Here is a 23684-nt window from a genome sequence, read left to right as displayed (position 1 = left end):
TTTGGCGAGTATAACTAATCAATCTGTATTCCAATGACTTAAAAGGACCAAAAGGTCATTGAAACAGGCCATAGGTCCATGATTTGATTTTGATGTATAAACCTACTTTGATACCGTTATGTTCTTGTCTAGTGTCTTTTTTTTTTTTTTTTTGGGAGAAACAATGTTTTTCCTTATGTGAAGATTTTGGAAGCACGTGACAATATTGAAAAAAAGAAAAAGAAAGATTAATCATAAAGCTTAAACACGCCATGTTAAACATCAATAGTCATATTTAATTTCTTTTGAATATTCCGATAATTATCTTTTCAAAAATTAAGAAATTTACAAACCAAATAATAATTTAAATAATTATTATTATAAAATTAATTTTAGAATTTTAAAACAAAAAATAATTGAATGAAATATTTTAATAAAAATTACCATACAAATTAGTGATTATTGTTAGTCTGTGTAGAAAAACTAAAACTTTCAGTAAATTTTTTTTCTTCTTCTTTTATAGATACAAAATTTATTATTATCCATGGAAAACATAAGTTTGAATTTTCTCACCTAATTTACCTAGAAATAGATATTTTAATCAGAAAGATTTCAATGTTATTTAATAACTCTCTAATTTTAACCATAAAGTTATGCCTTAGAAATTATAATTGCATGATTATAAAACTACTGAACCATTCAAAAGCCAAATTAATATGCATTTCTTAAAGTAACCAAAGTAAAGAACTTGATTGTTCAAAAAGAAAAGTTTGTGCATTAACCAACACCTCAAACCTCGAAGGGCTCGTTTGGCACACCGTATTAGGTTGTATAAAAGCTTTATATTCTATTTGCTAATCCCAATCATATGTTCTCAATCATATATTCTCGTACAATACGATATTGTATATCAAACGAGCCATGGATCTCACATATTAAGGGAAATATTTAATTTGTGTTTCATTATTTCTGTACCTACTATTTATTATTATTTTTTTTTGGGGGGGGGGGGGGAAGAAACCTACTAAAGTTGAAAACCTATTATTTAATATAAAAAAAAAAAAAAAAAAAGTCCATCATGAGAAGACCGAGAAACTGCTCCACGATACCAGCAATAACCATCTTTCGCCCTTTCTGCATAACACTAGTTTTCTTTTATTATTAATGTTATTTATTTTTCCTGAATCACCATCTCAGTCTCCTCGAAAAGAAAGTCAAAACATTTTGTGTACCAAGCTGTGGTTATGCAATTCAAGATTTGAAGGCTGAGAAATGAGAAATTGTTTTTTTTTTTTTCAATTTTAAGCACACTGGAACTCATCTGTATCTATAGCAATGACATTAACACCTAACATCAAGAAGCATTTACAACAAGATCATGAACATATAAAAACATATGGTCATCAATCAGAGATCACTTTTAACTCAAATATGCAATCCAGGCTTCTATATACAACTTGAATACACAAGTTCTCTACCAGATCATCAATCTTTAAACTGGTCAATCTATGAGTCATTTAGGATGATTACAAAGCTACTGTTTAGAAATTGTAAGAAAATATCCACAAGACTAGACTATTTGTTGACAGTTCTGCTTTGTCATTCATGATGCTGAGTTCTGCCTGCAGGAATAGTTAGGCAAATTCAATGATTAGAGGCTCCGCAAGTAGAAGTTATGAATATAAAAAACAAAACAGTTATGAAAAGATGTGAAAGCTTTATTTTATGATTCTGAAATATAAAGGTAATTTTCTTTTCTTCAATTTGATACGTCATAAGTTTCTTTTCTCCAATTTGATACGTACTTATGATAATAATCTTCGAATAAAAGACACTTCTGAAGCCTTCTCAATGCTGTATCCATCTCTTCTCTCATATCCTTTACTTTTTGTTCCGCTTCTGATAACAATTTATTCAAATTTTTAAAACCATCCACGGTAGTACATCGTTTAACCAAATTTGCAAGCCGATCTTTCTTCTTATTCAAATATTCCTCAAGTATGATTAGCTCCTCTAAGGCAAGGTATATATCATCCAATTCAGCCATCCTATTTGCTTGGTCATGGAGCTTCACAACGTAGAGGGCAAAAGAAACAGAGAAGCCATAAGCAAATGAAAAAGGAATTACAATAGAAATTTAAAAAACAAAAAAAAAGAAAAAGAAAAAGAAACCATGAAATTTTCTCTTTTGTACATGAATATATTGAAGACAAAAATAAAATAAAAACCAAAGGAGAAAACATACACCACTCTGAGAAAAAAAAAATGTTAACTTTAACAAAATTTATGTAATCAATTATTTGACAACAGAAAATGAAAGAATCAAACCTTATCATCTCTCAGTGCATCTGAATCCACAACCGGAGGGGGATCTGAGATGACAAGAGAAAGATCCTACAAAAAGATAAAACCAAAATTTAAAAATAAAATAAAAATAAAAAAATTTATTTATAACATTGAAATATAAGTTACCACAATATAAAAAGGTGGAATGATACCTGCAGCATTGCTCTAAGGAGATTGATATCTAAACGAGTAGTTGATGTCTCCTTCAAAACTGTCAAAACCTCAACTCATAAGATAAATGAACAAAAAACGACATACAATTTGTAAGATTCATTTTGCACAAAAGTAGCAATTAATAGTTCATAATGACATTCAAAAACATGCGTGATGTCAAGGTCTATTTGTGTTTAGTTAATAAATTAAGACATAGGCTTGACAATAAAGTTTTGATCTCAAGAACCCAGAATCTGGTGAGGTAGTTCATAGAATCAATTGATTAAAAATTTTAACTCTTTCATCAAATTAAAGCAGATCAATGTTCTATCTTTAATTATCTTTAACTCTTAATGCTTGTTTTGTACCCATTTAGGACTTCACAAAGCATATTTTACCATTAGTCTGTTGACTTCCTTTCTTAAGCTTAGCTATGAATATGATACAGGTTATCACTTTCTAGATAAATCTACTAAAGGAATCCGTTACATTTTGCAAAATGATTATATTGGTGTAGTCGACTCTTGTCAGATTGCTAAATAGTTTTTTTTTTTTTTTTTTTTTTTTTTGGGGGGGTATCAGCCCCTTCCTTTGATCATTAAAAAAGGTAAAATTTAAGGCATGGAAAACAAAATTCATTTATCCAAACAATATAAGCTTACCTGAAGCTGGAGATGTAAAAACACCCTCTAGCCTGGCATAAAAGTACCTAGCCAGGCTGAAAGGGATTCTGAATAGTGTGCATAGAAATTCAAAAAGCATTCCTGTATGGTAAAAGAAAAAAGTATGATAAATAAAAAAAAGTACATGAATATTTGGAGAAATATACCGAGCAATTGTGGCAGACTCCGTGTACCATTTGTCATTTCCTATTTACACATCAAAATGAATATTAGATAAATGAACAAAATCAAACCCGCTACACCAAACTGATAAGTGGCACTTAAATAAATAAAGCTAAAGGGCAAACGCCTTTACACATTATTAGACCGATCATTTGCTGACATTATTCAGATCAGGTAGTTTGAAAATCATAAACTGCAATGCAGAACTTCCACTTTCAATACAAGAAAAAAACTATCCAGTAAGATACAATCTTACCCAGATTTTAAGAACTTGCCTATGTTCAATAAACAATGCCAACTCTTCATCAGCGAAAGAGCAGTGATAACCTAAAAGTCAACTGGGCATGGTCCTAGGAATGAAAACATACTAACCAAATAAATAAAATGACTACCAGTCCAGTCCATTCCACATAACATCAAATAACCCTAATATAACCCAGCAACTAGGCAAGAAGGTTAGCATTGCAGTTCACGAAAGCTAAATTTGCTACCTTTTCCCTACAATAAACAAATGAGGAAAACCCTTAGGCTTTACAGATAATTCTGTTGTTTGCATTTGCTTATTCATAAACAACAACGAAAGCCATTAAAAAAAAAAAAAAAAAGCGTTGCTTCACTAATACTCTTGTTTTATTTTATATCACTTCAAGAAAGAAGACTAGAAATATTTTATATCACTTTAAGAAGACAGACTAGAACTATCTCAAAAACTTGAAAACAACCATCTGAAGAAAACCTGCTGCTTTTGTGAAAATCTGTCTTCTTTGTAGATAATAAGCATTCAAAAAAAAAAAAAAATGACTCAAAACAAGCAGGAATTTTGATTCAGATAGCATCCATGATGAAACAACTGTATACCTTATCCTCGTTCGTGTCATCTCCAACACCTTTGTCTCCTCCAGGCTCATCATCATCCCTGGGTATAGAATATGATGAACAAAATAATGTTAACATGTTAATAAAAGCAAAGGAAAAAGTAAAGCACATTTTAGGCATCGCTAAGTTATGGATTGTAAGAATGCACTTACTTATCAACATCTTCAAGCTCGGGCATCTCATCTTCTTTCTCTTCAAATTTATCATCACCAAAATTCACTCTGGGTATTGAAATATGGGGAGAAAAATAAGGTTAACATGTTAACAAATGCGAAGGAAACGTCAAAGCACATTTTAGGCATCACTAAGTTATGGATTATACGGATGTACTTACTTAACAACTTCATAAGATTCTTTCCGTTCAGGTTTATCAGCACTATCAGCCTTATCATTGACCAAATTCTTCTCAGCCAAATTGACGTCAATAGTCACCCTGGATATGAAAATAGGATGAACAAAATAAGATTAAGATGTTCTTAAAAGCAAAGGAAAAGGAAAAGGAAAAGCAGTATTTTAGGCATCACTAAATTATGGATTGTAAAAATGTACTTACTGAGCCATTTCATCAAGCTGGCAAACCTCAATTTTTTTCCCACTAGGCTTATCAACACCATTAGGCTCATCATCACCCAAATTCTTCTCAGCCAAGTTGACATTAGTAGTCACCCTAGATATGGAAATATGATGAACAAAATAAGGTTAGCATGTTCTTAAAAGCAAAGGAAAAGCAAAGCACAGTTTAGGCATTACTAAGTTATGGATTGTTAATGCACTTACTGAGCAACTTTTGAGGTCTTCCTAGGCTTCCGACGGCCACAACTGTGTCCAACTCCACGTCCTCCTCGCTGACCAGTTTCCTTCTTTGCCTCCCTGACTGCTCAAAAACACACAAATTAACAAGAAGAATATATCAAGAGCAGAAAAAATGCATTGGTTTGGAAAATAGGATTTCCCAGGTATACAAATGAATCATTACAGGAGTGGGTGTAAAGTAGTCATAGAAAATGCAAAAGTCAAAATTGAGTTATTGCATATGTTATGGGGTAAAGTTATATGGGAAAAATATGGGTAGTTATCCAACAGTAAAGAATAAAATCAATAATTAATAAAGCATCAAATAAATAAAAGGGAGCAAAACTCAAGCTTCAACACAGTCATAGACCAGCAACAAAGAAGACTGCCCACAAGGGCCACAACCAACACAACCATCACCACAGCCATAAAAGTTACCTAAGTAGAAGCTTCGACAACAGCCAACATAATAAAGATAGAAACCAAAATTATTTGACACATGCATGATGAACGCAAAACAAGCACGAATGTCGAATAGTATAAAGGAAGGACGAAAAGGGGGTGGATCCAATTTTGAGCATCAATGCTTCTGTTGGAAAAAGATGAAAAGCATCAATAGAGATCAACACAACTTCCGCTTCTTGAGGAGACATGTGATGTATTATTAAAGTTGTCCAATTTCTCCTAGCTTATGATTCCACCATGGACCCGAGAAGCTCCAAAAACATATGTGGAAGACTCTCTTGAAGTCCCGTATGAGAGGAAGAAGAATCTCGGAGCAGATTCTTCGAGAATACTCTCTGCTACACCTCAAGGGCTGGGAAGTTCAAAACCGTTAAAGGTATTCTAGTTCCCCTTTTCTTAAAGGCAGAAATGCCTGTTTATATAATTATGAAAAGAAGTCGGTATGTTTCAACTACAATTCATGCTGATATTTTTTTAAAAAGACACAAAACTTATCTAATATATCGTCAGAACTATGAAAGGTTGGTGTCTATCTACTTTGTTTCAATCAGCATCTACTGGAGTCTGTTGCTGGCGCAATATGCTGACATCTTTTACAAACTGAAGCCGGTGCATTATGTGTTATTAAAAGTTATGCTTTGAAGGATAAATTATAGAAATCTTTGATAGATTCAACTCCACACAAGTTTAGTTCAAATTAGCATGCACATGTGTTCTGAATTTGAAAAAACAAGAAGTTGTTACTGCACCATTTGGTTGTTAGCTGGGAAGCACTTACAGAAAATTATGATCTAATAGATTCTAGCAAAATTGCAACTAAAGAGAATTCTCAGAAGATATTCAATAAAATATCTGGAGTCATATATATTCCAATGACAACATTAACAACAGCAATCTGCTAATCTAGAAAATACCAACACACAAGAAAGTGTATTTGTTGTAGTGGGATGTAATTAGACATTAAAGTTGAACACCATTCTCATTTACTCATAATCGCATGAGCTTGCCATGAGCCACATCTCGCCTCCAGTTATTATGATGGGCCCACTCCACCTTTTTGGATATCCTCACCAAAAACACAGGTATGACAGACTGATACAAGCCTGCTATAGAGGAAAAGCGGTTGAAAAGTTATCCAAGGCATTTGCTAGCCAAACAAGACTTCCACCTACCTCACGTATTGGAATACAAGGGCCTACACTTATGATCTTCCACAACACAGGAAGCTGTGTCAGTAGGTATCGCATGGTGAAGTAGGCTCGAGAAAGACAACTGGTCTAGGATTATATTATTGTTGCAGCCATATACATGTGTTAGGCCAGTTATCAGAAGGTATAAATTCTCCAGCAATCACACTTTATTCTTAACATCACGAATTTAATTCCAGAAGGAAGTTAGAGAACCATCTAGTTCCAATTTTTCACGCAAGTGGGGGTTAAACACCCTACATGGAATGGTGTAATTCATCAGAAATACTTATCACGATGGTGAAAGCCAATTCATATTTCATAATACATGTGGCATCCACATTGCATTCAGAAGAAATACCAATATAATGAGCTGATTGGAAAATGCACGATATTGCATATATATCTTATATTCAGTTTCCATAGGGTCATGCAGTAGCTGCTAGAAGAGAGAACATTTTGTATCCCCTAAAAAGCATATTTAGAGCTATATTCAGTATAATGTGAACTCTTATCTAAATGCTCATATGGAGCTAAGTTATAAATGAACTCATATCTCAATGCTAAAATAGAGCAAAGTTATAAATGAACTGTCATCTTAATGCTCAAACAGAGCCAGGTTCTAAATGAACCCACATCTCAATGCTCAAACAGAGCCAGGTTCTAAATGAACTCTTATCTCAATGCTCAACTAGAGCTAGGTTCTAAATGAACCCACATCTCAATGCTCAAAGAGCAAAGTTCCACATGAATCCATATCTAAATGCTTGCATAGAGCCTAGTTCTAAAGAACCTGAATATAACATCCATGATAACCAAGTCATAATTTAACAGCAAAACCTAGAGTCAATGGTTCTAACAACTGAACCAAAAACACAGTTCTAACAGTTGAGCATGCTAATCTTATCCTCGTCTTACTAGATCGACTAAAGATCAAACCCAAAGAAGCTTCGCCATGCCTTAAAGTGATGAGCATAAATCTAGATGCTTTATTGAAAAAGCTCAAAACTATGCACATCAGTACTACTAGAACATTCAGAGGCTAAAATCATGTTAGGACCATCAATTATTCCATCCTGCTTAGACAGCTATCAATATGAGCATTTATATATGTCCATAGAGATGCTTATATTAATTCTCTAGCAGTGGCTACTCTCACTTAAGCTGTTGTGGAAGTGCAATCAACTAAAGTGTCGCTACTGAAATAATCGTGAGTTAATTTCTCAAAACACAAAGTGAAATGTATGGATGGTGCACCAATAGTTTTGAGCTTAATTTGAAATGCACCAGTGAAAAAGAAAAAAAAAAAAAAAGAAAAGAAAAAAGGCTAGAAGTCACAAGTTGTTAGTCATGACAGTGTGCACCATCACCGTAGTATGATTGGTGTAATCCTCTTGAATGATTTAAGCGAAGCTTATGATCCTGGGATAGTATATACTTTGGGAACTGGGATGGAATTCCCTACCTTGAAATTTGTAAAAATTCATAGACAAAGCTACCAAGCAGGGGTCAAAGCATGTTAGCATGATGGGATAGATGGGATACATCAATTAAGCAAGGTTCAAAGGTTAAGTTGTAACAACATCTGCAAACCAGGCAACTTGTAAATAGCCACCTATTGGTTTGTTGAGCAGGTATTTCTCTCTATGCTCGACACAAATTATAGAACTGTGTAGCAATCTAATAAATGACAACGCATTAACTTAATAATTGTTCTGTGTTACAACACATTAAAAATAACCGAAGGGAAAACAAACATTTCATTTTCATCCGTTTTATATAAAAGAATAGAATTTAAAACACAACGCATAAAAATTAAAACTCAAATCTAAAAAGCACAATAGAGAACCATGCAGGGATGGTACAAAACAATAACATATTACAACTTCCAAAAAAAGAAGAAACAAGAAAGAGACAAAACCATTTTCTAAGAAAAAAACATTGCCAGAGAGAAATACAACAACCAGCCAGATCAAAAATAAAAAACAAAACTCACCATCACGTGCCTGAGAAGGAGTCTGAACCGCCCGAACCTTCGCGGTTGCTGCCACCGCCAGCTGCCTGGGGTCCTCATCATCACCCTCCAACAAATGAAATAGGTTGGTGGTGGTTGCCATCATGAACCGTCTACTTTTTAAATTATTTAAAAAGAGTAATAAAACAAATAAGGAATTTCGTCACACCGTCTATCTAAAAAGAATAATTAAACAGATAAGGAGTTTCGTTACATCCATCAAAATGTGCCGCAAACATGTAACATAACTATTTGTATAAATAAATAAAACTCAATAAATAAAAATTAAGACCTACGGTTCAATAAATAAAATAAAAATTAAAGCTCCAGAAGAAAAATATGCTTTTTTGAAGTAAAAGAATATTTCATTTATATTCTGAAATTTGGGATAAATGCAAACATTATAGATGTGGATATGAGATATTTATTAACTAAACTAACCTTATTTTGATTGAATATTTCAAAGTTTATACATATATATATATATATATATATAATTAATTTTTATTTAAACTATGTGATACTTTTTCTTTCTTTTTATTAAAAAAACTTTATGATAGTTTTAATTACACAAGTGTTTTCAATGAAGTTGTATATAACTATATGATAGTTTCAATTACATAAGTATTTTTAAATGAGTTATATATTTGATAAAGGTATTTAGTTGATTATATATTTGTAAAGTTGTAATACAGTTGAATATATTTGACAAATTATAATACATTTTAATATATTTAGTAAGATATATTTGATAGATTATCAATTAGTTAAACCACATAAGATTTTCTTTTCAAATTGAAAATTATCACTTAGTTTAAAATTAAAATATAGATTAACAAAATTTTTGAAATATTCAAATTAATTATTACAAAAAATAAAAATAATTTTGAAAATAATTTGACTTAAAGTAAACGTATAATGGTAATTTAAATTCCGTCAAAGTTGTGGATAATATTATAAAGAACCTCAGAAATGTTTTAGTACTTACCATAAAGAGAAGAAAAATGAAATATTACATTAAAACAAATAATTAATTGCGATGCTCTTAATCTCTTACAGTGTGTATATATATATATATATATGTATATACACTTTCAAAATTTCTAAAAATGCTCATATTCCCTAGGCATGAACCTTTTTAAAAAAAACGGTATTTTAAGGTCTTAGGTTCAGATAGCTTGCACTAAAATGTAGAAAGAAAGCTCATCCTTTTATATCTCTTAATCAGTTCATAAAAATTACTCACCCTAATTGCATGTATCCAGTACTCTACTCATATAAAGTGCAGAAAAAAATTGGTGTAGATTAAAAAGGAACTCCCAAAATCAGAAAGTCATAGATACCTGAAATTGCTTTAATCTCCAGGTGACAAATTGATGTACCTGAAGACAACAAATCAAAATTAATCTGATGCACGTTACAAGTTGAGTCAAAATGAGGAACTATAGTAAACAACAATAACAGCACGGCAAAGCACATATAACCATAACCACTGCATTCTAGCCATTATCTGTGATGCATAATAGGTGTATGCTTCCAGTTACAAAGTGTTGGAGAAAAGCATCATAGTCTCCATCTCCATACTGTCTATTTCCAGTCTACAGCGCCTCCACTTTCTCTCTTCTTCTTCTCTCTCTCTCTCTCTCTCTCTCTCTGATCTGCAAAAGCATGGAAAAATTTTAACACTCTTTGCAAAAACAAATTCTACTGATCTATTTAAACAAAAATAATTTGTTTATTTGGTTGGTAGGGTTTGGTGGGTTCTGTCTGAGATATAATTAATGTTGGAGACAGGATAGAGAGCATCGATTTGATTCAAAGAACAGCGTGGAAAAACGGAAGCGAGTTAGCAGAGCAGGGAAGAGAAAAAAGCTCGGGGAAGGAGGTGACTGACAAACTAGAAAGAAGGATGATGGTTGTTATACTTTGAAGGGAATCGGTCCCCCTTTTTTAAGGTTTGCTGATGTGGACGGTACACTTGTTACAAAATCGTAGACAGAAGTGCCACAAAGTTTTTTTTTACCACGATCGGCAACATTTCCACGAAATCTTTAAAGCTTGTCTTTTTTTGTTTTTTTAATGTTGGGTTAATTTCATTTATCTTCCTAGGTTTAATTTAATTATAATTTAACTTGATTTATATAGTTTTAAAAATATCATTTATTTTTTGGATTTCAAACAGTTTTCATTTTTTTTTTCTGTTATTTCATTTATATTTTTTAAAATAATTTTATTTACATTTTCTATTAAAATGTCAGTTGTAATTTTTAAAACCTAAAAAACTAAGTTAAAACTAATATAAACTTTAGGGTTTTTGATAGAATATTTCTTTTAAGATATGCTTGTATCTTTTTCATTCTAAAACATAAATAGACATGATAATGTATCGTATTAAAATGTATTTATATTATATATTATTGTATTCATATAAAATTTATAAAATCTAAATACGATCCGATAAACTTTAGTATAAAAATATATAAATTAAAATTATTTATTAAATTATTATGTAATCATCATTCAATCCATTATCCCATTAATAATCTATACAATTTTCAAACTTGACTTTGATTTTAAATAATAAAATATATATATATTGTCTAACTTTTATTTCTCTATTTTTGAATGGTTTATTTTTTGGTCAAATGGATAAAAAAAAATTTCAAAAATGGAAAAATTAAACCATTTGGGTCTTCTTCTTTTTTTTCTTTCTTTCTTTTGGTCTATAAAATGGAAAAATAACAAATGCATTTTTTTCAATTTTTTTAAATCATTTTTTTCTGAAAAATCAATTATGACATCATCATAAATTAACTCTATTAGAAATTGGATCAATTTGGATCAATTTTAAAACTTTAAAGCTGAAATTGTTTAAATTGAAATTTTAGGGTTCAAATCGTGTATGCCTTAAAATTTAGAATACTAAAGTGGAATTTTTCCTTAAAATATATATAATTTTTCATCAATAATTAAGTAAAGAGCACAGATCAAGTATATGTGGCATTACTTAGTGCAGAAACCTTTAATTTGCAATTATAAGAGGTCATATTTTGGAGTACATATATATATGTATATATATATATTGTCAATATTTTTAGATGACTGTTTCTTTACTTTATGTGAGTAGTACTAGATATATGCAATTAGCGTGAGTGATTCTGATGAAGAATTGATTAAGAGGCTAATTAAAAGGATGAGCTTTCTTTCTACGTTTTAGTGCAAGTGTACTTGAACCTAAAACCTTTATACAATTTTTTCAAAATCTCATGCTTTTGGAATATGAGTATTTTTTTAACCTACAGCAAATTAAAAAATTAAAGATCAATATTGGTACTTTTAAAAATAAAGAGTTTAAATTGTAAAACGATAAAAATCGAAGTATAAAAATGCAATTAACCCAAAAGATTAACTTTAGGATTATCCCCATTTATCATACTGGAAAAAAAGGGGGGTAATTGTCTTATTGACATATAAAGACTTCCGATATATTACCCAAAAAAAATATATAGACTTTTGAAACCTCATTTTGACAATAACCCGATTTTCAAAATTGATAAAATCACAAGGTCATTTTGTCAAAGAAAAATAGAAGAGAAAGATAAGAAGAAAAAGGGTCTTTTTTTTTTTTTTTTTTAATTGACATCTATTTTGAAACCTAATTTTTATATCGGCTTCTCTGCACTTTAATTGGGAATCTTGATCTGTAGTCCAAAGTTCATCTCTCATCTAACCCCATATGGGCCATTATCTCAAAGAGAAGTTGGCCTTTAGTTGGGCTTGGAAATAGACCAAGAATATCAAGAATCCATGGGGCCTCAGGGAATTTGTTGGCTGTTTTATTTTATTTTATTTCTCTCTCTTTTTTTTTTTTTTTTTCCTCTATTCTTTTTGGTTTTTTCATGAGGAACCAAAAAAAAAAAAAAAAAAAGGAGGAAATAGCAATGTTCATTTTTAACTTGAAAAGCTCACAATCCCACAAAAAAAAAAAAAAAAAAAAAACTCTTTTCTTCGTCGGTCTTCTCTGCGGTCCAATCTCCCAAATATTTAACAAAAATGGAGGTGACAACAAATATGATAGTGGAGTTTCAATTTCAACGACAACAATATAATGAGCGCTTGGACAACCCGGAGCCGGATTTTAAGGGCTATTCCCCTTATGTCGATGATATAAAAGTTATGTGCGAAAAGTTGACAAGGCTGAAAAGGGACATGCATATTTTTGATGTGGAACCTGCTAAGGAAGTGATGGACATAAGGGGCCTGTTTGTTTCACCGGATTGGACAGGATTGTGTCTCAATCCGGTGTTTGAAAGGAACAAACGAAGAAGCGGATAAGTTAACCGCTACAGTAAAATAATCCCCCGAGAGGAGGATTAAGCTGACCCGTCCTTCCCCCTGGGTCAAATTTCTGTCCGAAGCTGATCGAAGGCGTTGCTGGTGTCTCTCGAGTGCCTCTGCCCAGATCAAGCGTGCCTCTGCCCAGATCAAGCTCTGAATATGTAAGTTTGCCTTCTTCTTTCTCTTCTCATTGTTTGTCTGCTTCTTCTTCTTCATGTTTCAGTTTATTTTTTTTTTTTTATTAGATCTGCCCATATTTCTCTTTTTTGATCTGCCAGAAAAGACTTTTTCTTTTTCTTCTTCTCTGTTCTCGTTCTTCTTCTTCTTCATCTACATTGTTCTTCTTCTTCTTGGTTATTCATACTTCCATACACATTCGGGCCATATTTTTCTTCGTTTGTCTTGTTCTTCGATCTGGCAATTTGTTTTTTTTTGCAATTTTATTTTCGATCTGGTGTACAAATGTGGAGGAAAAAATGTCTTCTTCTTCGTTCTTCTCTTCGATCTGGCATTGTTTTTTTTTTTTTTTTTTTGCCATTTTTTTTCTTCTTCTTCTTCAACCTGAGAGTACAAATGTGTAGAAAAAAATTCTTATGCTTCTTCTTCTTCTTCTTCGTTCTCTGATTCTGGGTGCTCCATCTTTCAATCTTCTTCGTTCTCTGATTGTGGGTGTACAAATGTTTTTTTTTTTTTTCTTAACCATTAAATGCTTTCAAAATAGTCATTTATCATTCATGTATGCTTGTCTAAACAAAAAAGAGAAACAGAACCAAAAACATAAATTACCATGTGAAGCAAGTTGTTCTCTGACCTCAACCGCCCAGCCTACCGAAAGAAAATTCAATAATTAGAATTTCATGTTTCATTAGAGAACAAATATAACCAGCACACAAAACCATTCAGAGACATCGCATAATTTTACAAGAAAATGATACTAAAATACTTAAAATACAAAATTATGTAATCTCAGGGCAGAGTGCAAACATGAATAAAATACTCTAAATTCTAGAAAATTGATTGTTCTTGGAATCAAAATCAAACAAAGCACTTAATAATTGGTGGTTGAAACTAATTAAAAAATGCCTCCTTGTTCCTTTGTAAGGCTGCAGCAACTTGAATACATTTAAAAGACAATTGATCTTTCGTATCAGATGCTTCTTAAACATTTTAAAAAGAATTAATCCCTTTGCAATGTTTATCTAGAGACTATTGGCAAATGAAGAATACAAACTAATAAACATGCCATAAAATTGCGCAATGCAATTCTAGACTGAAGAAGGTTCTGGAGTGATGGACAACAAAGCATGATTACAAAAGATAATGTTGAGGGAAAACCTTTTAAAGAAAGTGGAAAACTGAGATAAAGAACAAAACAGATAGACAAATAAACATGTTCCATCTTTGACATACCACTTCATTTGTCTCGTTTTCCTCTCCTTTCAAAACAGGATTCTGCAGAAAACTGTTGATAATCTTTTCTGTACGACTACCAAAAGGTGAGTCAGCTGAAGTGTTTTTTGACATAAAATTTTCATGGACTGAACCTGTAGTGTTATTTCCATGTCCAAGCATGCCCTGTGATGTGTCGTCTGTTTGTTTTGTTGCCAACTGCATGATACTTCCCATTGGGTTTTGGGTTGAGGAAGCATTTATTATATTCATACCACCTTGCAAAGAACTTGAAATGGCACCTTGGTCGATGGGTAAATTGGGTTTTCTTTTTTGTTTTTCCTTTATTTATTTTTTTTTCTCCTTTCCCTTTTTGGGTCAAACAAACTATGCCATCATCATTTCCTCTCCAGCTAATTTTATCCATCGTCAATTACAAAATATTTTGCTAGCTTTCCTTCAATAAAAACAACAAATTGGCTTTTATGGTTCAAAGAGGGTGAGTTAGAAAGTATTATTCCTTCCCTCGATAAAAAAGCAAGTTACTTTATGGAGAACAATAATGGCTTATGTAAACTTTAAAAAAGTATATATAAAATATTATTCAATTATAAATATTTCTTTAAATTTTCCACATTCTTTTTGTCCCAAACCACTGTACATATGCCAAAACTCCTATCAACGATTATAGAATATTACTAATTATCTAAATATAATATTTAAAATATTAGTTATAAATTTTAAATCATTATTCGATGGCCCAGTTATTTGTTTCTAGTAATTTTATAGTGTTTGTTACATCTTTTGTATGAAGACTGAATTATATTAAATATAACATATGAGAATTTTATTATTTGTTATTAAATTCATATTTTTTATGGTATTTTTGGAATCATGGAATTTTTACATAAATAGCAATGGAAGCTGGAGGTAGCGATAACGATAATAGGGGTGGTGACTCTAGGCGTACATGGACTCAACGAGAGGAAGAAACTTTACTGATTATCTTAGATGAAGCTGTAGCTAGTGGGCAACGTTGTGATACAGGGTCATTTAAGCCTGGCACACTTACTATGATTGAGAGGCGACTATCTGAGCTGTGTCCTAATTCGAGACTGCGAGCCAATCCACATATTGAGTCGAAGATGAGAAAGTGGAAGAAGCAATATGGTATAATATATGACATGCTGAACAAAAGTGGATTTGGATGGAATGATTCTCTTAAATGTGTGGAGGTTGATAGTGAAGAAGTTTGGCAAGCATATGTGCAGGTTTTGAATATTATTTGAAAATATATGTTAATTTCAATTTTAGTTTGTTATCTAGCATTTATTTTTTCTTAGCTAAACGTTGGCTTTTTGTATTTTAGAGTGCCCCAAGTGCAAAAGGTTGGAGAGGAAAATCTTTTCCTATTTATGAGAAGCTTGCTAATATTTTTGGGAAGGATCGAGCAACCGGACGTGGAGCACAAACTCCAATTGATATGATAAATGAAATAAATCTGGACACTGCAAATGAACCAATTGATAATGTCGATTCTCCAATGTCTGTGAATCGAGGAGGTAGTGAACCATCTACACAAGTCCAAGCAAGAGGTAAACGAAAATCTAGATCGAAGGACGATGACATTGTAGCCGGGTTAGGCAATGCAGCAGAGAAATTATTTGATAAATTGGCTGCAAAGTTGGAAAAATCCGAGGCTTATTATCCACAATATTTAGCTATGGAGCTTGACAGGTTAGGATTTGAGGCCAGTGATAACCTCAGAATCTCTAAGGCAATGAGATCGGATCCATCGAATATAGAGGTTTTTAAGGTTATTAAAACGGATGCGAGGAAGATTGCATTTGCTCGTGACTTTTTGGATAACTAATTTAGTTAAGTAGTGGACTACATATTTTCTGTTTATGTATGGGAGGATGATAATTATGAACAATTAGGTTTGAAACTTATGAACTTGTTGTATGGTGGTGGATGTTTGTTTCTAAATTTGCATGTAAGGATAATTTTATGATTATGTGTTATGTTTTAGAATATTCATATGCGCGTGATTGAGTTGATTTATTGATTTTTTAATTGTATTACTATATTATATTATAATGTATTCTTATATGCAGGAATATTAAATGGCAAAGCGAAGAGTTTATGTTGTGTTTAAAGGTAGAGAACCAGGGATATATAATTCTTGGCCTGAATGTCATCAACAAGTGCAAGGATTTAGAGATAATTTATATCAAGCATATAATACAACCCAAGAAGCTGAAATTGCATATGTTGAGTATGTAGAACAACGGATGCGGAATCGTAATGACGCAAATCTAATACGAAATACCACCACACATACACATGCTCAAATGAACAATGAATGGCGTAATGGTTTTATAGTAGGTTTTTTATTTGGATTGTTAGCAACAAGTGTATTTACTTATTTGTTTTATAAGTAAATTATCCTTGTAAAATCCAATATATTTATATTTATGTAGTACTTGTTATTTGAATTGCTACATGTGAAATCTATATACATATACGTATAACTTGGATATGGATATTCTTATATTATCAACAAGTTCTTAATTACATATACTGTTAATTATTTCTTTATTTGTGAATAATTGTTATTTATGATTTACCATACTAAAATTTTATTTTTATTGGTTTTGGAAACAATATATTTATGTAATTTATGGGTTGAAAAAATATTCAATTGTCTTATGCATACCATTAAAATATATTCATTTTTAATTAATTGTTATTTATGGCATACTATGTTTTAAGTTAATTTTAAGCTATTTCTAAAGTTATATATTAATATTATTCGTGGGTGTATACAACAAATTTTGTATATTTTGCATGTATGTATAAATATATAAATATATAAATGTACAACTTTAATTAGATGTAATAATTTTTTTTTCATATAAATTTAACTTTTTATATTTTTATTTTTTTAAATTAAAAATATAATTACAAAATAGTCCTATCCAGTCTGATTCAGCACCAAACATGGTACAATTAGTCCATCATTTAGTCCGGAACTATACCAAACATAGTACTGCACTAATTATCCTGTCCAATCCTATCCGATTCTGTCCGATCCTGTCCGATCCGGACCTATCCGGCGTACCAAACGCCCCCAAGAAGGTAAATCCAACATACATTACTCTCATTTATTATGCCGGTTCATCATTTCATACATTAATACTTATATAATGTAATCATACAATATATTTTTCATACATTAATAATTCTTATTTTTCATTCTTGATTTCCACTTTACTTATTAGTTTTTAAGTCCTTTTGGACAATTCAATCGTCAACTCTCACATTCTTATTTTAAGATTTGGTGTTGAAATCTAATTCTTCAATTTATTATAATAAAAAAAACTATAAATTTCTAAAACAGATCCCAATATTAATTGACATATAATTCAGGAATTACATCATTTGAACACATATATAACTAAAATATTTTTTGGTGAAATATATGACTAAAATATTATATATTAGAGAAAATTATTGACTAAAATATTATATATTAGAGAAAATTATATTTTAATCATAATATAACCTTAAAAAAAAGACCAAAAAAAAAACATCATCTACCAAAAAGAAAAAAGAAAACTCGAAATGTCACTCCCAACTGTCTGTCTAAATAAGAGATTTAACAATATGGAATCTTGTCAATAAGATGATATGCTCGACAATTCGACCAAATCGATCACTGCTTGATAAACCATTTCTTTGGATCTTTATGTGTGGGTTTATATATATATATATATATATATATACATACATACATATTAGCTAGCATCTCTTATTATATCCTAAGAGTTAATTCATATTAACATATATATATATATATATATATACATATATTAGCTAGCATCTCTTATTATATCCTAAGAGTTAATTCATATTAACATATATATATATATATATACATATACATATTTATATATCTATATATATATATAGATATATTAATTCAATATGTCCGAAACTAGCAACAGAATCAAAGTCATTCTTTTCTGAAATCAGTATAACTGGGAACAAAATGGTAAATTCTATAATACCTCAAGCCTAGAGACTTTGAAATCTTAATATAAAAACAGGGTAAATATAGATTGCCTAAATCAAAGGACTAGAAATGTAAATATTTATAAAATATTTATTTGGTCATATTAATGTTAATATAAACAAAAAATAAATTAAAAAAAGAGAACATAAACAACAATATTCACGTTTCTACGTTAATATTGAAGCAGCAGCTAAGTGAGATACAAGATTTGGCTGCTAATATTCCTAATTATTAAGCATTTGCATGTATATAGATATATATATATATATATATATAACCAAGAAAGTGAGAACCTAACACTATATAATATTCCAAATTAAAGAAAAAAAAAAGACAAAAATTAAATAAAAATGGGGAATACTTTGGGATTGATCAAGAGGAGATTCCCACACCAAGAAAATCTATGAAGGGAACTTGTTTATTTTGATCAATATTGGATTCTTGATCTTCTTTCTCTTGCAATAATGACTTTGTTAACTCTCTCTTGCTCCTTCCATGGTGTTCATAGTGATGATGATGATGATGATGACGATCATGATTAAGATTAAAACACTCAAAAGGACTACTAGGAACAACCCTCTTGTAGCTTTGAAGCCCAAACGAACCGTACCACAAAGAACTACTGCTAGTACTAGTGGGATTAATTTTGTAAAGCAAATGTTGGTCTGAATTTATAATACCTTTGGAGATTTCTGATGAGATGTAATAATTAGCTGAAGTAGTAGTAGTAGTAGTACTAGACTTAAAACAATCCCTTCCTTCTCTTCTCATTGATAAACTTGAAGCACTTGACAGCCTGTTTGATGATGCTCCCAATGAGAAAAAGTTCCAAGAAGGAGAAGAACTCGGGCTTGAATTATTATTATTATCCATGGATGCTAATTTCCTATCTTTATTGGGGTTGTGATTAATCTGAAATAACTTAGCATTCTCAACCAACCCGTTTCCTAACTTAAATTCTCCTTGTGCTGCTGCTTTTCTTGTAAGAAAATTGATGCTGGATGGTTCGGAATTGTTGTTGCAAAGATCCTGGTAGCTTCTTTTGTTCCCACATAGCTTGGATTGCTCTCTTTGCTTCCTTGCCATTATAACATGCCAGTGATTCTTCACGGCATTATCGGTTCGACCGGGAAATAGTCTTGCTATTAGTGCCCATTTGTTTCCGTGAATGCGGTGAGCAGCGAGAAGTCTTTCTTCTTCTTCTTCCGTAAATGGCCTTCGGTTGATTCTTGGGTCAAGTTGATTAAACCACCTCAATCTGCAACTCTTCCCTATTACCCAAAAAAGGAAACAAAAAAAGTGCATATATTATTACTCATTGATTTTATTAAAATATCCATATGTATATATATATATATATAATTTTTTACCTGGCACAGACAATCTTTCTCTGAAAAGAAACACATGGATTATATGTAATTAAGGATTAGTTGGACAACATATATAAGTTGCGCGACGCCGCCTAATAGAAAATTACTGTATCTATATAGAGAGAGAGAGCAAGAATATTTATACCATTTTGCTGGGAAAAAGATAAAATCTGGATCATCCAAAAATTTTTATGTTCAGATTAATTAAGATGTTGATAGGATGCAGCTGATTATCCTTTGTCGAAAAAGAATATTCATCATGCAGTTGAAATCTTTAGATCCACAAAGATCCAAGTTTCCCATACAATAAAAAGAGGGAGAAAGCATGCAACTATACATACATACATATATATATAATTATAATATCATCATCATCATACCTGATCTTCCTTGGAGCTTCTCTGCAATTGAATTCCAATTCTGTGCACCATATTGTTCGACAAGTTGCCGGAGCTTTTCGTCTTCCGCGGGCCTCCAGTGTCCTCTTGGACAAGTTTTTGAATCATCAGAGCAACCAGGACCAGAATCCTCCATGGAAAAAGCCAAAAAGAGAGAAAGAGAGAGATTTTCGTGGAGGCCGCCGCCACGGCGGCTAGCTGTAGCCGAAGTGGGATATATAAAAGAGGAAGCTATTGAACGTGGAATTAGAGTAGATAGAGAGAGAGGAGTGGAGAAGAAGATTATATAAGAGAAAGCCAAGAAAATGAATAAGAAAACATGTGTGTGTTTGTGTATGATGTGAGGAGAGGGGTTGGTTTAGGCCTGTGGATGGGCAGTCACTTTTGTTGGTTTTACACGACAAACATTTTCTAGCCCCTTAATTTGTATGATATCAAACCTCAATAGCCAAATAACTCTTTTTTCTTGTTATCTCATTGGCCATTCAATTTCAATTTCTATCTTTTCTCTTATATATTCTCAAAACTGTTCTCTTTTCTCTCTATCCCTTTCTTTTTCTTAAGCTAGCCATGGTACAGGGTTAAATCAAACTTAGCAATAGGGGGGAAGCTAAATTAAATAGCTTATGTTTTTTTATGTTTTTTATTTTTTTATTTTTTTTATTTTTTTTGGAAGTGACATTTCTCCAAGTGACGCATCAAATGCCTCTTCTGATTATTTTTCTTTTTATTATAGAAAGTTTATTTGCTATTTTCATATAGCTTTGTCTTCATGCCCACCAGTGATTATTACTTAAATCCTCCATTAGCATAATAGGACAAAAAGAATCGTGTTGGTAAATTTAGAAATTATTTATATAACTATATATACATAAGGGTCTATGTCAATTGATTGAAATTAACATAATTTGCTGGAAAAATTTGTTCTTTCACTTTATTCAGTTTATTTTGAGCTTACCATGCTTCTCACTGGAACCAGATTCTATGAAAAATGGAGCAGGTGAACCTGTATTAATTAATGTGAAGAAAGTTGGTAATTTAAACTATCATGCATGCGCAAAGTACTTAATATATATATAGTAGTTCTGTAGTGCGGATCATCCCAAAGTTGATACTTTTTGAAAATTTTTGAAAAAAAACATCAGTTTTATTGTGTACATTGTGTACACATACACAGCAAAGCCAACGCTTTTTTTTAAAAAACATCGATTTTGATATGGTCCGTATGCGGTCCGTCCGCACCGTAAAATTTTCCTATATATATATATATATAATATGCATGCATTTATATGTATTGGGCTATAGGAAACATATATACATATATATAGGAGTATATATAAGATTAGAATAGGTAAGACTAATTTGTTAATTCAAACCATCCATATGTGTCAAAAGCATAATTTTTGTTAGTGATTTAGGCCCTAAATGTTCATTTTAAGATATATGTATTGCTAAAGCATGCAAAAACAAGCATGTGCGGATTAAATTTTTATATCAAGTTTAACAATAATATATATGGATAGAAAATGTATTTCAAAAAACTATCTTTCAAATGATAATAGACAATATAGATATTACGGTGAGACAAATTGTATGGATGACATATTAATTTATAATTTAAAGTTGAAAACTTAATTAGAAATATAACAACCTTTAACGTTTATTTCATCACAAACAATTTCTAAAAAATCAAATATATTATATATCACATTTTTTAACCGTAACTATATCCGTGCTCAATCGAGAAAATTATAAATAAGATTGGGAATGTCATGTGTCTTTGTAGGCATAACATGTTTTAATAATTAGGTGGCAATTGCTCATTAGAGTCCTTTGTGATTGTCACTAGAAAACTTGTAAGAAACTTGAGGAAAATGACAAAGTTTTCCCTCTCGGATTGCATATATATGGAAAGTAAATAAAAGCAACTAATTAACAAATAATTAAATTACACAGATGAAAATATAACATATATATATATATATGCAGTTTTGTAATTGACAATGACATAATTAACTAATGCCAACAAATTAATTAATATTATTGGTGGAATATTTGTGAATAATAGAGTCGGCATGAAAAAGAAGTAATGTCAAGTTCATAATGTGTTAATCTTAAATGCCGTGCAAGAACAGCATCAAGAAAAGTATGGGTAAACCGTCTGCCTTTTTCCATACTTCCATGCAGATGGCAAGTCAAATAGAATCATTGAAAACATTTTTGATATAGTTATTTGTTTCTTCAATTTTCAATTTTATATTATATTATAATTAAAATATTAAAAATATTTACATATATATAGAAGAATAAGGTTTCTTAAACGGTTAAAACTTGATACCTCACGAAATCAAACTCTTCTCGAAATCCCATCACTAAAGAAAAAGCTTATCTATTAACATCTACCTTAACCAATCAAACCAGTTTCCAATTCTCCTTTGTCCTAGTGGGTATCAAATCAGTATATATTTTTAATCGGTGAATGTGCCAATCCAATACCGCACTCTTGATGACCATTATATATTTCAAAAGCTATAATTAACATAAAGCACATCTAATAAATAGAATCTCATATATCTTAAATAATGCAAACAATCATTCAACACAAATACAAATTTAAATATATTAAATTTTTTTATTATAAGATTCCGTGTTAAATTATTGTTTATTCTAAAAATTATAGCTAATGAAAAGGAATAAAAAAATATATATCAAACTTATTTTCCAAAACACTTTATATAAATTTATAAATTAACAAATCTTATTTATGTACATTAATTGTGAACTCAGGTATAATATTGTAATCTTTTGACAGATTCACAAGTTAAAATTAACAAAACGTTTCTTGTTTTCTAGGAAGCTGCCCGAGGAATAAGAGATTTAAGAATGTATTTATAAATATGAGAAGTTAAAGTTAATAAAGAAGTGGTTATGTATGATGAGCTCGACAAGGTTGAAAAGATCATCAATCGCATCAGAGTTGGAGAATGCTATTTTTGAGACCTCTCTCTTTAATAAATTTATATTTTACCAAACATATATAATATTATATATGTTATTCTCGCTGTGACTTCTGGTCTATGCTAGCTATATCAAGAATAGTGCTAATTAAGGGGAGAAAAAACAGAACTTATATATTTAAATATATATATATATATATATATAGTGCATTCTGTTAATTGGAATCATTCCCCGTTTGCAATTAAAATTTAGCAAAAATTTTATTTTATCCCCCGAAAAGATTGCCATATGATTTCTTATGGTAGATATAGTACTTATAAAGTTGGACTTGGAAAACAACCAAAAAGCTAGCTATTATTTCCAAGATATAGTACTTATAAATATATGCATATATATTTTAAACAAAAATCTGGTATAATAATTTAGCATCTTTTAAGAACTATTAATGAAATAATTGTTTTGCTTTCTATTGTTTAGGGAATTGTAAACGGCAAGG

General features: G+C 30.9%; 3 protein-coding genes and 1 long non-coding RNA gene across 9 annotated transcripts; 1 reads left to right on the top strand and 3 right to left on the bottom strand.

Annotated features, from left to right (window-relative positions):
* Positions 1-1374: 1374 nt before the first annotated feature.
* LOC132803712 (uncharacterized) lies at positions 1375-10560 on the bottom strand. Of its 6 annotated transcripts, none has more exons than XM_060817076.1 (14): positions 10142-10560; positions 10001-10039; positions 8640-8773; positions 4977-5073; positions 4753-4866; positions 4534-4632; positions 4352-4420; positions 4182-4239; positions 3335-3347; positions 3141-3242; positions 2478-2536; positions 2308-2373; positions 1785-2047; positions 1375-1601 (listed from the first exon to the last, which is right to left on the bottom strand). In XM_060817076.1, the coding sequence occupies exons 3-14, from the start codon at positions 8761-8763 to the stop codon at positions 1583-1585; spliced, it is 1083 nt and encodes a 360-aa protein (XP_060673059.1). In that variant the 5' UTR covers positions 8764-8773; positions 10001-10039; positions 10142-10560; the 3' UTR covers positions 1375-1582. The 6 variants fall into 6 exon arrangements, with proteins under 6 accessions (XP_060673059.1, XP_060673060.1, XP_060673058.1 ...); XM_060817077.1 differs by having other exon boundaries at positions 8640-8770; XM_060817075.1 differs by having other exon boundaries at positions 10148-10560.
* A 2821-nt stretch (positions 10561-13381) lies between these two features.
* On the bottom strand, positions 13382-14395 carry LOC132803708 (uncharacterized). The gene is made up of 2 exons (XR_009638922.1): positions 13782-14395; positions 13382-13654 (listed from the first exon to the last, which is right to left on the bottom strand). It is a non-coding gene; the product is annotated as an uncharacterized LOC132803708 (long non-coding RNA).
* A 6-nt stretch (positions 14396-14401) lies between these two features.
* On the top strand, positions 14402-16471 carry LOC107423759 (uncharacterized). The gene is made up of 3 exons (XM_060817071.1): positions 14402-14491; positions 15300-15655; positions 15754-16471. Exons 2-3 carry the CDS (start codon positions 15302-15304, stop codon positions 16255-16257), a joined length of 858 nt encoding a protein of 285 aa, XP_060673054.1. The 5' UTR covers positions 14402-14491; positions 15300-15301; the 3' UTR covers positions 16258-16471.
* A 2149-nt stretch (positions 16472-18620) lies between these two features.
* LOC107406106 (transcription factor MYB119) lies at positions 18621-20780 on the bottom strand. Its single transcript, XM_016013201.4, has 2 exons — positions 20213-20780; positions 18621-19733 (listed from the first exon to the last, which is right to left on the bottom strand). The coding sequence occupies exons 1-2, from the start codon at positions 20364-20366 to the stop codon at positions 18835-18837; spliced, it is 1053 nt and encodes a 350-aa protein (XP_015868687.2). The 5' UTR covers positions 20367-20780; the 3' UTR covers positions 18621-18834.
* Between the last annotated feature and the right edge of the window lie 2904 nt (positions 20781-23684).

The sequence above is a fragment of the Ziziphus jujuba genome, chromosome 5 (assembly GCF_031755915.1).
Source record: "Ziziphus jujuba cultivar Dongzao chromosome 5, ASM3175591v1".
Taxonomy (NCBI): domain Eukaryota; kingdom Viridiplantae; phylum Streptophyta; class Magnoliopsida; order Rosales; family Rhamnaceae; genus Ziziphus; species Ziziphus jujuba.
The sequence above is the reverse complement of the archived record's forward strand: the minus strand, read 5'-3'. Positions and strand labels throughout refer to the sequence as shown.